We start from the raw sequence: 13,228 nt of genomic DNA, 5'->3' as shown, positions 1-13,228 counted from the left end.
CCCAGGTCATCCGCTGTTTGCCCGCCTCCGCAGGGAACGTATTCCGGGCTCACGGGACCCCCACGACCTTCCTCTGTCCTTTATAAAGCCCTATAGACCCCGTACACTATCCTGATGGAGGGTGTAATTTGTGTGTGGCGGGCGGAACGGGGAACTGTCTACTGTACTGTAGACACATAGGGAAGTGGCCATGATTGGGGCTAATGAGCACACAGGGGACAGAAGAGGGGGGGGCGGCAGAGGCTCGTGCACGTGGAGGGTCCCTGCTGTGCGGAGACCCTCCTGACCCTGGGGACTTTGTTTATGTGCAGTGCTGTGGCTGTGTGAGAGCTCCCAGTGGTCATTACAGGAGGCTGGTGCTGAGCTGGTTAATGTAGAGGCTGCTACAGGACAGCGGTAGTTAAGCATTTAGATGTCGGGTCGTTAAGTCAAGGTCACGGGACGCCTTCTTTTTCTTAAAGTCAATTTGGTGACAACATTAGACAATGGATCACTGCTTCTTTACATAGAAATGCATGAATGTTCCACAGTATGGCATTCATTTACCTCCATTCAAACAGTTGATGTGGCCAGGCCAAGTTACAAGTCAGATCTGTGGATAAGCGAGTCACAGAAAGCATTGTTTCAAAGTATTTTTAAAGACTAAACACCTAAATACCTGTTTCTTGCCATATACTGAGGAACATTCCAGTACAATTTGCAGACGCTCCACCAGAAAAGTTACAAAGTGTATCTTTAAAATGAGGCTACATCGACTTCAGAAGTCGGGTTTTTACCATTGATTTCTTATAGATTTTCTGAGACTATTCCGATATTTCGGACTTATTTCAATATATTGCTGTTTTTCAAGCAAAAGATGTGTGCCAATGGGATGACATCATGATTTGAAGAATAATTAACATATTTATAAGATAAGATAAGATAAGATAATCCTTTAATTGTCCCACATGGGGAAATTTCATTGGTGCAACGCAGGTAGATACAGAGGTAGATCCAGAAGAACAGATCACTTATAGGAAGTCTGAAAAACACTTTCAGACCCTAAATGTCATGAAACGGTTTCAATAATTTAAACTCATGTGATATTCAAGATGTCTTTTGACACCAGGGTGACTCAAACCATTGATCTTTGCCATTTTCCTGATATCAAATCTGTGGGAAATGAACCAATCATGCCTCTGGGACCACCAGCTTTGTGGGTTTTTGGAGTTTACACAAAGAGTTATTCTTTAATTGGTTCATTCAGAATTGTGAAAATGAAAATGTGTAAAGTCCAAAGCATCACAGACTCTTGTATGTCCGAACATCCAACACAGATCCACAAGACTAGACCCATGTTTTTTCCTCATAAAATGTCCAATATTTTAAAAAAAAATCCCCTTATTTTGGCCCCTCCCCCTGCATTGTCCCTGTCCAGCTGTGAGTGAACAGGTGTGAGTGACAGTGCGGTGGTCAGCTCTGTCTCATTACCATGCATGCTCTGTCCGTGTTGTCCAGGAGGCTCAGCCCACGTCGCTCTGCTCTGGGGGAGAATTATAGATTACCGAGCTGGAGCAGACCGAGAGGCCGGGGGAGCTCGCCGTCGCACAGCCCAGACCTGAGCAGTGTAAGCCGGGCACGGCTCTCAGCTCATCAGCCTGTCTCTGGAGGCTCCGGAGCTTAACCTGGAGCTAAATTCTGATTAACCAGACTAATGATGGTGTGGCCCTCCAATACCCAATACCCAATACTATAATCACTGCTTAAGGCCTGGGACACTTCCATTGTCTATAGGAGTAGAGCAGAGTCAAGACTTAATGGATAAAGGAATGACAACAGGTATTTTAAGTCTATTGTCAATACAGGATCACTCACACTGTTTCTGCAATGTCGCTGTTTGTCTGAGAGGTAAAATGACTGTTGCATCTTATCTTTAAACCAAACATTTTGTCACAGTAGAGGCCCTATCCTTTGCCACATAAAAACAGGGAGCAGCAAACACGAGCACAAACTAACCTCCAAGTGAGAGGGATATGTAAATTAAGTGCACATAGAGGCACTTTTGAGAGCGTGAGAGTGTGAGGGCGTGCATGGTGGAAGTGTGTAATCTTCCAGGATGTGCCAATAATGTTTAGGGTCCTGAGTGAGTGAGGGCATTTTTGACGTGTCACAAATGAAGTAGTTGGAGCTACAACCCCCCTCTTCGCGGTGTGGTTGATAGAGGAGTTAAAGATAGAGTTAATGGCCTGGTCTCTAATCGATAAATGATCTACTGTCTAAAAGTGATCAACTAGGATGTGTCCAAAACTGTTTGGGTGACGTGCAGCAGACTAAGGCCTCAAGGTATAACATTTAAATTGTAAAAGCAAGGGGGTCAATGCACCCCCCAAACACTGAAGTGGTTGGGGGTGTACGCTCCACTCTTAAAAGCCTCTAAAACCCTGTTGTGTCCTTCATGGAACATTCCTAAGAAAAATGTCTGAATCCAAGTAAAACCAACTTTAAAACCAACTGTTCCAAAACTTTTCATTAAAACCAGGCCCAAACCATGGGATCAAACCAAGTCTGAACCAAGACTAAGCCAGGATTAAACAATATATGCACGATCCAAAACCCAGGACTAAAACCACTCAACAATTTCCAGGTTTCCAGGTTATCTATGGTAAAATGAATAAATAAATAATAATCAGTGGAACTGTAACAGAGATATACACTCAAAAAACAACAACAACAACATGTTACTCTAAATACATTTTCACTATTTTCCCCATTTAAATATGTCATGATAAATTAAATTGTAAATAGATAATCTTGCATAGAAATGACACAGAAGTGACACAATAAACACGATAAATATAGACACACACACATATATGACGGATAGAGCCTCTGATAGATTGTCAGTTAGGGCCACTTGACTGCTCCAAGTGCATTTCTCTTCACACTGCGGGCTCATGTGTGCAGGTGGAGGACTCTAATCCAGGACGAATCCAGACACGCGCTCTTCTCCGGCAGCTGCGCGCTCCTGAATGCTTCCAGGAGCCGCCATTGTTCGGCTGTCACTTCCTCGTCTGTCGGGCCCAGGAGACATACGGCTGACATTTAAGCAGACCCCCACCTCTCCTCCTCACTCCTGTCCCCCCCTCCACCCCTCCATCCTACCGCTCCAATCAAGTCCCCAGCCCATTCCCCGTAACTCTATGCATGGCACAGTATGCAGCGTGTGGCGATGTCTATATGAATGACAGAGTGAGTGTTTGTGTTAATGAGCGGCCCTTTAAGGCTATTAAGATAAGATTGGTACACCTCTGAGTCCCTCATTACCCAGCATGCCGAGCCCCCCCACGCGGGATGGTAATTGGGAAGGAGAGGGAGGGAGAGAGCGAGCAGTGGAAATAATGGCTGGATAAACGCGGGATAATTGGACGCGCGGAGAACAAGGGGAGTGATGGATCAGGTTGAAATGTGTCAGCGCGCGGACGTGATGGAGAGCCGGGGTCACGCAGTCTGTGTGTCCAAACCATGGGCCAAACACACGGATGTTCACCGAGCACGTGTTCTACATGCGTAAAAGTGGAGCCTTCTCGGGGTTTGATTAAAACTTTGCTGGTAATGCTAAAGGGTCATAATCAGTAAAAAAAGTAAAATCACCGAGTTAATTTTACACTAATAAGAACTAGGCCAACTTGTTACGCCGGCCAATGTTCTATACACATCAACTTTTGAGGTGAGCGACCTGGATTAGAGACACGCGTCAGGCCTCTAAACCTGTTCAGATGGAACTATGCAGTGTCACATTATGGACCAACAGCACCATCTGCTGCTCATAGAATGGAACAAGATGTTAAAAAGTACACCCAGGATTTGAAGTTTTTTAACCCCTTATGCTTAAGGACGTTGGTCTTTTTCTTTCTTTATTCCATCCCCCCCAATGGAACTGTCAAGCTGCTTGATATGCTGTACATTAATATAAAGCTTATTTCCAATCAATCATTCTGTGAAGAATCAGGGTCAGTTTGTACTCAAAACCCACACAAGATTCCGCCTGGACTTTATCCTTAAAACTCATTTTAATTGATTTTATCTTCAGCTTTTAAAAGAGAATTTTCAAACCCGAACAGATGCTCATTTTAGTGTCAATCAGTCGATCCCTTCAGAAATCAGCTACACTCATTATATATTTAACAAAGAAACCCAGGCGGCATTAAAAATCTGAATTCCTCTGTGCAGAGCTTGTTTCTACTTATGATTAGAGTAAAACAGACATCAGAGTCCAAAACTACAGAGTCTCAGCTTCACAAAGGCTCCAGCCAACTGTTTGTGCTCCAGAGGGTTCAGGAACAGCTTCAGTTCTAAATGGGGGTCATTTTTTCAGTCGTTTTTGCAAAAATAATTCCCAGGCAAAGTAACTAAACCAGTTGACGTGATAATTGGAAAAGTATGACTGTCTGATAAGATAAGTTATATCCCCTTTAGGAAAAAACAAAGGTAATTGTATTATTTGATATTGGCATACATGAGCCTCATTATTATGATAATGATGATGATTATTATTATTCCCAATAGTCCAATGTTATCTTTATCTGAATATCAAAACATTATTGTATATATTTTTTCCATTTAAGACCAAAATAAGTCCATGATTTCGTGTGAAAACAAAACAAAGTAAATGTTGAGTAAGACTTTTGCGTGGCTGTTTGTGACGTATGAGTTTATACCACCATCAAGTGGTGGAGTCATGCACATTCACTTAACCAGGTTCAAATGAATTAGAGAAGAATCTGAATCTGAACACCAAGACAGGACTCTGCACCTGAAGAGACTGTCATTGTCAGAAATCTTAATGATAAAAAATCTGAACCGTAGACTACACAAATGAATCGACATTGGCGTCTGTACGTTGCTGCTGCTGATTGGCTGAAGCAGGAGCTGGAGGATAGCGAAGGGGGAGGGAGAAACCATTCATCTGACCAATTCTCTGAAGAAAAACACGTCCTGACCCGACATCTAGTTTAGCATTATATTGAGGATTATCACACGGATTATGTTGGTATGTTTGCCTTTGATGCACAGATTAGAAATTAGACTAGGATTAGTGATTAGCTTGTTAGAGAAGCCGCGCACCCGCCGCATGATGCGCATTAGGATGTAGAGATGAATCCCGCTATCATGGACACTCAAAAATAATGCATCCTTTTCCATAAGGTGGGTTTGGTTGTTCATGCACCTGTATTCGCTGTCAGCCATGGCTTTACTGCAGACCACAGTGCATCTGTGGGCGCTGCTCGTGCACAGCGGCTGGATGGGGATCGCGGCGAGTCCTACCGACGAAGGAGCTCTCAGGGCCGGACACGGCGAGCATGGAGACCCGGGCCACCAAGAGCCGCATAAAGACTCCTACAGCACGTTTGCGTCCGAGTTCCTGGAGTCCAGATATCTGTCTGACGATGGTGAGCTTCATGTTTGCCTGTAATAGACCATATCTAGGCTACTCTCCTATGAATCTGGGCTAATGATCTGCACTCCACACACTGTCAGACACAGCTGATTTTAGTTCAACATGAATAACTATTGTATTGCCTTGCTCTAAAAACAACTGCTCTTATATCATTATAATACAACACAAGGGGTCAGTGCTACAGCAACAGAGGTGTTTTCAGGACCCAGGCCAGCTCCTGGTGCCCCACTGTTCTGCCACAGATGGCCTGGTCCTGTTATTCCCCCTGACTGACTGAAATGATACTATACTGCTTTGTCAGGTTTACTAAGGTCTGTTTTGTCTGTCACAGGATATCCATTCCCCACTGCTCCACCTGTCGACCCTTTTGCCAAAATCAAAGTTACTGACTGTGGGGTCACCAAAGGCTGCATCAGGTAAGAGCATAATGTTTTATATTATAATTCCTCACAGTCATTGTCTTTTGAAGTTTGAGTTGACTGAGGATTCAAGTCTATTTGAATTGTTTTTTTATTATACATTTGCAACAGTTGGTTGGTGCGAGCAAACCAGGCTAACCAGCAGTCATTGTGTGTCACTGATACTGTTTTATGTTTGGACATCTGGTGGGTAAAGTCCCTTGGTCACAAGATGTTTTTGTGGCAGGTATGGTAAGCCCGGCTGTGATGCAGAGAGCTGTGATTACTTCCTGAGTTACCGGCGGATTGGGACCGATGTGGAGTTTGAGCTGAGTGCAGATACAGACGGATGGGTCGCTGTTGGTTTCTCCTCTGACAAGAAAATGGTGCTTCTCTATAAATATACTCTTATGGATTAGGATAACGTTTTGTTTTTGAATCCTTTGTTCATCTTTGTTCATCATTGAAGGTGCCCAGTTAGTCACTGGGTTTACATCAACACTTAGTCAGAGATAGTCAAAACAAAACAATGAAATCAAACTTGTTTCCACTAGATTTAGTGTCCATTTAGTTGTATTTATTGAACAGGAAAAGATGAAATATAATAGTCAGGCCTCACTCGGTTTAAAACTGTTTTGTAGCAGGCTCCTGATATGCAGAAAAGGACAGAGAAACAATAACATTCTCGACGAGAGCAGAATACAGACACTACAACAGCCACACAGTTCTAAGCACTACTACTAGTGTAGCCTCCAGCCAAAAAGAGTCTGAATGTCTTTTTGAACTGGGCATAAGAGCTGCTTGTTCTCAAATAGAGGGGAACATCAGTCCAGAGCCTGCTGCAGGTGGAAAAATGACTTCTATCTAAAGGTTTTCCAAAGTGCTGCATCCGTAGCTGCTCCTGTGTGCCTGATCTAGTGTTCAGGGGTGTGTTCACACAATTACCTTTTACTTGAACTGTTTTCATTATTATCAATTCCTTTCTTTCCAGGGAGGAGATGATGTCATGGGTTGTGTCCATGATGACAATGGCCGTGTGCGTATTCATCACTTCTATAACGTGGGCCAGTGGGCCAAAGAGATCAAGAGGAACCCGGCCCGAGACGAGGAGGGCATCTTTGAGAGCAACCGCGTCACCTGCCGATTCAAGCGGCCGCTGTATGTGCCCCGAGAGGAGACACTGGTGGACCTGCACCTGTCCTGGTACTACCTGTTTGCCTGGGGTCCTGCCATACAAGGTGAGTGTCTGTGTTTGAATACTTATGTGTCCTTTTGTGTGACATAACATGTATTTATCTTTTCCAACAGGTTCAATCACTCGACACGACATTGACAGTCCCCCAGTCAGCGACCACATGATCAGTATCTACAAGTATGAGGACCTCTTCATGCCCTCCACGGCCTACCAGACCTTTAACTCTCCCATCTGCCTCCTGCTCATCGTAGCACTCACGTTCTACTTGCTTATGGGGTCACCATGACAACCGGGCACATGAACACCCTGAGAAACAGGAAATAGCAGCAATAATAGATGACGCCATAGTCACTGTATGTGTGTATTTGCACCGCGCAACAGAAAAAATATAATATCTTTTATGAGTAAAATGATGAGAAGTATCAAAGTTTTAAACTGTATTTATGCTTCCAAGTAGAATACTAAAATTATTACTACATAATTATTTAAATGTGAAACACATACAGTTTGTTATGCACCAGCTGCATGTAGTAGAAAACCACTTCAAAAGTGTCTACTGTGTAAACTATCCATGTTGGTGAAAGACTTGGATTTTAAGTGAGGCATTAGAAGACAAGAAGCTCACACACGCTTTATGTTGATAAGAATTGGACAATTGATGACACAACACAGTAGCTGACAAGAGTTTACATTGTTTTCTCAGTTAAACAGCATTTAAACACTACAGCAGTAAATGGAGTGCCATAGACATTTGTCATGTTTTGTATGATTAATAAAGAACAAAATGTATGAACTTAACTCTTCTTCTTCATTCCCTTGCAAATGGGTCAGAGAAAATATGTTAAATGAAGCTCTTCATAGTGACATTTCCCATTGACAATCGACCTACCTGGGTAAATAAAAGTAAAAAAATCTGATTTTAATTTAATTGTTTTTATGATTGAACAGGGCGACATGGCATTTTTCACCCCTACTTATGACATTGGGCCGAGATAAGAGGTAAGTTAAATCATATCACTGGTGTCAGCGGAACCACCTCCTCATCAACGCGGGGAAGACCAAGGAGATGGTGGTGGATTTCCGCAGATGCCACCCCACTGCCCCCTCACCAGTGAACATCCAGGGACGGGACATTGAGAGAGTGGACTCATACAAGTACCTGGGTGTTCATCTGAACCACAAACTGGACTGGACTCATAACACAGACGCACTGTACAGGAAGAGCCAGAGTCGGCTCTACCTCCTGAGGAGACTCAGGTCTTTTGGAGTGACAGGGCCACTCCTGAAGACCTTCTATGACTCTGTGGTGGCATCAGCTCCTGTAGGTGTGGCCTGCTGGAGCAGCAGCATCACAGAGAGGGAGAGGAAGAGGCTGGACAGAGTCATCAAGAAGTCCAGCTCCGTCCTGGGCTGTGCTCTGGACTCGGTGCAGGAGGTGGGGGACAGGAGGGTCCTGGCTAGATTCACATCTATGCTGGACCATGATTGTCACCCCCTGCAGGACACTCTCTCCGCTCTGGAGAGCAGCTTCAGTGAGAGACTGATCCACCCTCGCTATGTGAAGGAAAGGTTCCGTAGGTCTTTCCTTCCTGCTGCTGTCAGACTTTATAACAAAAACTGTTAGTACTGAACACTCGCAATACTGACCTAACCTAATACTGATGTGCAATTCTGTCATATGTGCAATTGCTGTTGGAATTCATGTGCAATTACTGTGCAATTACTGTGAAATTCATGTGCAATCTATGTGCTGTCGTGACACATATTCATGTGCAATTACTGTCGTGATCACATGCAATGGTATTTATGTATTTATGTATTTATTTATTTGTCTATGGGAGTTTTTATTTATTTATAGGAGATCTTCTACTGAAAGTGTTTTTCAGACTTCCTATAAGTGATCTGTTCTGTTCTTCTGTATCTACCTCTGTATCTACCTGCGTTGCACCAATGAAATTTCCCCATGTGGGACAATAAAGGAATATCTTATATTTTCATAGCACCCAAGTGTTGAATGCAGGAGAATATCAGATGCATGAATCTTAAAGCCAGATCGTCATTCTTCATCAGACATAAAAAGTGTATTCCTCTTAATTGCTCTTATTATGGTAATATTATATATATATAATATTATATATATATATATATATATATATATATATATATATATATATATATATATTATATATATATATATACATGCATTTTACAGCAACAGTTTTAAAACTTCTGAACTCGGTTTATTACTTAGCATTGTGGTTCATTGCAGGAGACGGATACAGAATTCACCACTGTCACTTATATTCTAAAGTAGGATGGAACAGTGAGGCATTTTATTTATTTATAAAGCTCTCATTGGGATTTTACCTGATTATTTAACACATTTGCTGAACATTAGATCAGGAATTTGGCGATTAAGATCTCAGAATATTCTTATTTTAGAGTCTCACTGAATCAATACAGAGCAAGGGAAAAAGGCTTTCAGCAACTTGGTTTCTGGATCAAAACACAAAGACATTTTAAATTAAATCACGGTGCCTGTGCTCGTTTTTTATGTTTATAATAATTTTGTTCCTCATTGTGTGTCTTTAGTAATTTGTTTTGTTTTGTTTCATTGATTATTTTATTGCCATTTTTGTTTTGTTTTCAACAGGGCACTCATGAAAAAGAGAGTTTCTCTCATTGAGTTCCACCCTTAATGAAAAAAAAGTAAAATAAATCAAAATATATCTTTGCGTAAGTTAATGACGACTGTGGTATATTGCACTAGAGAATTGTATGTGCTATATTCTGCTCCTCTTAATGTGAATGTGTTATTGTGTGCAATAGAGTGTCATTATTAGTGCTCCCCAATAGAGGGCGCACTTGCCTTTGGTTGGATGTTGTTACCAGTTCTCGAGCGAGTGATGCTCCGCATGTACCTGTGATAAAGTTGTGATTAAAATACACGACGGAAATTGAGATGTTGTTCTACTTTATTTCGGCCAAGATACAACATCTTTTTGGCGACGAGGATAAAGAACTTTGAACGGGTAAAGATTTTGTTTTTTGGTGAAAAAAAAGAAGGGGGAGAGAGAAACGCGAAAGAAAAAAAAGCTGGAAGATGGCGACCATTGGAACTCTAACAGCGTTTGAGGCTAAAAATCAAAGCTGGGAAGAATACTGTGAAATAATGGAACAGTTTTTTGAGGCCAACGAAATTGATAACGGAGACAAGCAGAGAGCAATTCTCCTCAGTGTGGTCGGCGCATCTACGTACAGTTTAATGCGGAATCTCCTCAGCCCGGAGAAACCAAAAGATAAAACTTATCAGCAACTGGTGTTGATGAAGAACCATTTTGACCCGAAACCAAGTGAAATCGTCCAAAGGTACAAGTTTGATTCCCGCAGTCGTAAGCCAAACGAGTCAGTGTTGGATTACGTTGCCGAGCTGCGGAGGCTGGCACAGGACTGTAATTACGGCGACACATTACAGCAAAAGTTGAGAGACAGGATCGTGTGTGGAATCAATGATGATCGCATTCAACGACGACTCCTGGCAGAAACGGACTTAACTTGTGAAAAAGCGTATTATATTGCAGTTGCTTCGGAAACGGCAAATAAAAACGCATTGGACCTCCAGAATCCAAACGCAGTGACAAGGTGCTTCAAACTAAACAAGGGTTCGTACAGCAGTGGAGCGTTCAGGAGTGCTATCGTTGCAAAGGACAACACAACCCAGGTGAATGTAAGTTCAAACAAGAAAAATGTCATGCATGTGGAAAAGTGGGACATATTGCAAGAGCTTGTCGAACAAAAAGTAAACAACAGAAGGGACATGCTAAATTTAATGCTGGAAAAAAGGATCAGAGAAATTTAAGCTACCGCTCACATAATGTTCAAGAGCAACAAGAGGATAGCAACACAGACAGCTCAGAAGACAGTCCTTTTGCATTACAGTGTATGAAGTTCAAACTGGGACGTATAAGTGAAATACATTTGAGGAAAGTTGAGCCGTACATTGTGAGCATGAAACTAAATGAAAAAAGGATTGGTTTTGAAATAGATACAGGCTGCAGTCTCAGAGTAATGAATGAGAAGACTTTTCAAACAACATGGGAAGATGGAGAAACTCCTCGCATCAAGCCAGTGCAAATAAAGTTGTAGACTTACACCGGAGACCCAGTGAAAGTGGTGGGAGCTGCTTATGTGAAAGTCAAATATAATCAGCAAAGAGCTAAACTGCCGTTGGTTGTTGTTAAAGGAGATGGCCCCACACTGCTGGGCAGAGGCTGGCTTGAGGAAATTCAGTTGGACTGGAAAGAGGTGAAAGCGAAAAATAAGGCTCGTCAGGTACAGCACTTACACTTGGAGAAACAGATAACGCTACAAGAAATACTGTGTAACAACGAAGAAGTGTTCAAAGAGGAACTTGGCACTTTAAAGGGCACTAAAGCCACAATTCATGTGAAAGAAAATGCTGTTCCGCGTTTCTTTCGTCCAAGATCGATTCCTTACGCAAAGAGAGCAAAAGTGGATGAGGAAATTGACAGATTGTTAAGAGAGGAAATGATCACGCCTGTGAAATATGCTGAATGGGCCGCGCCTGTTGTACCCATCCTGAAACCAGTGGGAACTGTTAGGTTATGTGGAGACTACAAACTAACTGTAAACACTGTTTCCTCATTGGAGCAGTATCCAATACCCAGAGTGGATGATTTGTACACTAGCTAAAGGCACACAATTCACCAAACTAGATATGAGTCCTGCTTATCAACAGATATTGATGGATGATGAGGCAAAGAAATACCTCACGGTGAACACACACAGAGGACTGTTCACTTATAACAGACTACCGTTTGGTGTGGCGTCAGCTCCAGCCATATTCCAAAGGACCATGGAGAGTCTCTTAAGTGGGATTCCTCTGGTCGTGGTTTATCTGGATGATATTTTGGTCAGTGAGGTGGACAAGGCTGATCACTTAAAGAATCTGGATATTGTGCTGACAAAGCTAAAAGAAGCTGGATTGCGCCTCAGAAGAAATAAGTGCACCTTTCTTCAGGATGAAGTGGAGTATTTGGGATACAGAGTGGATTCACAAGGATTACGTCCAGTGTGTAAAAAAGTCAAAGCAATCCAAGATGCTCCAGCTCCTACAAATGTCACAGAGCTGAAATCGTTCCTGGGACTGTTAAATTACTACAAGTTCCTTCCCAACTTAGCAACAAGATTGGCTCCGTTACACGAACTGTTGAGACATGATGTTCGTTGGAAATGGAACAAAGAACAGGAACAAGCTTTTCGAAACTCTAAAGACTTGCTGAACACATCGGATGTTCTGGTACACTACTCAGCTGATCGAGAGCTGATACTGTCGTGTGATGCTTCACCGTATGGAGTAGGAGCAGTGCTATCACACGTCATGGAAGATGGAAGTGAGAGACCGATTGGATTTGTCTCGCGCACTTTGCAACCTGCCGAGACAAGATACTCACAACTGGACAAAGAAGGACTGGCCGTGATATTTGGTGTGGAAAAATTTCATAAATACATATATGGACGGAACTTCACCATTTATACCGATCACAAGCCGCTGATTTATCTGTTCAGTGAAAAGAAGCCGATTCCCCAAATGGGATCTCCACGAGTTCAAAGGTGGGCAGTTAAACTCAGTGCGTACATGTATAATATTGTGTACAAACCAGGAAAAAAACATGCTAATGCCGACGCCCTGAGCAGATTGCCAGTTCCGGTCAAACTAAAGGAAGAGGAGAGGACTGAGCAAGTTCTGATGATGGACTTGTTAGATGAGACATTGGTCGATGCAAACCAAATAAAAAAGTGGACTTCCAAAGACGAAATACTAGCTCACGCCCATGGATACATCCTAAAGGGTTGGCCTGCTGAAACAGAACCGGGTCTTAAACCTTTCCACCAGAGAAGAATGGAGCTCAGCGTAAAAGACGGCTGTGTTCTCTGGGGAGCTCGAGTTGTTATTCCAACAAAAGGGAGAGAGTATATGCTCAAACTTCTACATCAAACTCACAGGGGAATGACAAAAATGAAAGGTCTGGCAAGATCATACATGTGGTGGCCAGGAATGGACCAGGATGTAGAAAAAACTGTTCAGGCATGTCATGAGTGTCAATCTCACCAAAAAGCACCAGCTCAAGCACCATTGCACCCGTGGGAATGGCCTGAGTCGCCATGGTCAAGGAT

At 42.7% G+C, this 13,228-nt stretch overlaps 1 protein-coding gene across 1 annotated transcript; it reads left to right on the top strand.

The window, feature by feature from the left end:
- The first annotated feature begins 4,940 nt into the window (after positions 1-4,940).
- Positions 4,941-7,819, top strand: frrs1l (ferric-chelate reductase 1-like). Its single transcript, XM_072461149.1, has 5 exons — positions 4,941-5,429; positions 5,769-5,853; positions 6,083-6,221; positions 6,827-7,073; positions 7,144-7,819. The coding sequence occupies exons 1-5, from the start codon at positions 5,201-5,203 to the stop codon at positions 7,314-7,316; spliced, it is 873 nt and encodes a 290-aa protein (XP_072317250.1). The 5' UTR covers positions 4,941-5,200; the 3' UTR covers positions 7,317-7,819.
- Positions 7,820-13,228: the final 5,409 nt, after the last annotated feature.

Source organism: Eucyclogobius newberryi, unplaced genomic scaffold (assembly GCF_026437365.1).
Source record: "Eucyclogobius newberryi isolate DKJ021-1_F unplaced genomic scaffold, fEucNew1.0.hap1 SCAF_3, whole genome shotgun sequence".
Lineage (NCBI taxonomy): Eukaryota > Metazoa > Chordata > Actinopteri > Gobiiformes > Gobiidae > Eucyclogobius > Eucyclogobius newberryi.
This window is presented reverse-complemented; position numbering and strand designations above follow the sequence as displayed.

What these genes read in the sequence shown, in the direction of transcription:
- frrs1l (XM_072461149.1), top strand. Translation starts at nt 5,201, where the DNA reads ATGCACCTGTATTCGCTGTCAGCCATGGCTTTACTGCAGACCACAGTG. An exon ending in TCTCCTCTGACAAGAAAATG is followed by an intron (nt 6,222 to 6,826) that starts GTGCTTCTCTAT and finishes CTTTCTTTCCAG; the next exon opens with GGAGGAGATGATGTCATGGG. An exon ending in CTGGGGTCCTGCCATACAAG is followed by an intron (nt 7,074 to 7,143) that starts GTGAGTGTCTGT and finishes CTTTTCCAACAG; the next exon opens with GTTCAATCACTCGACACGAC.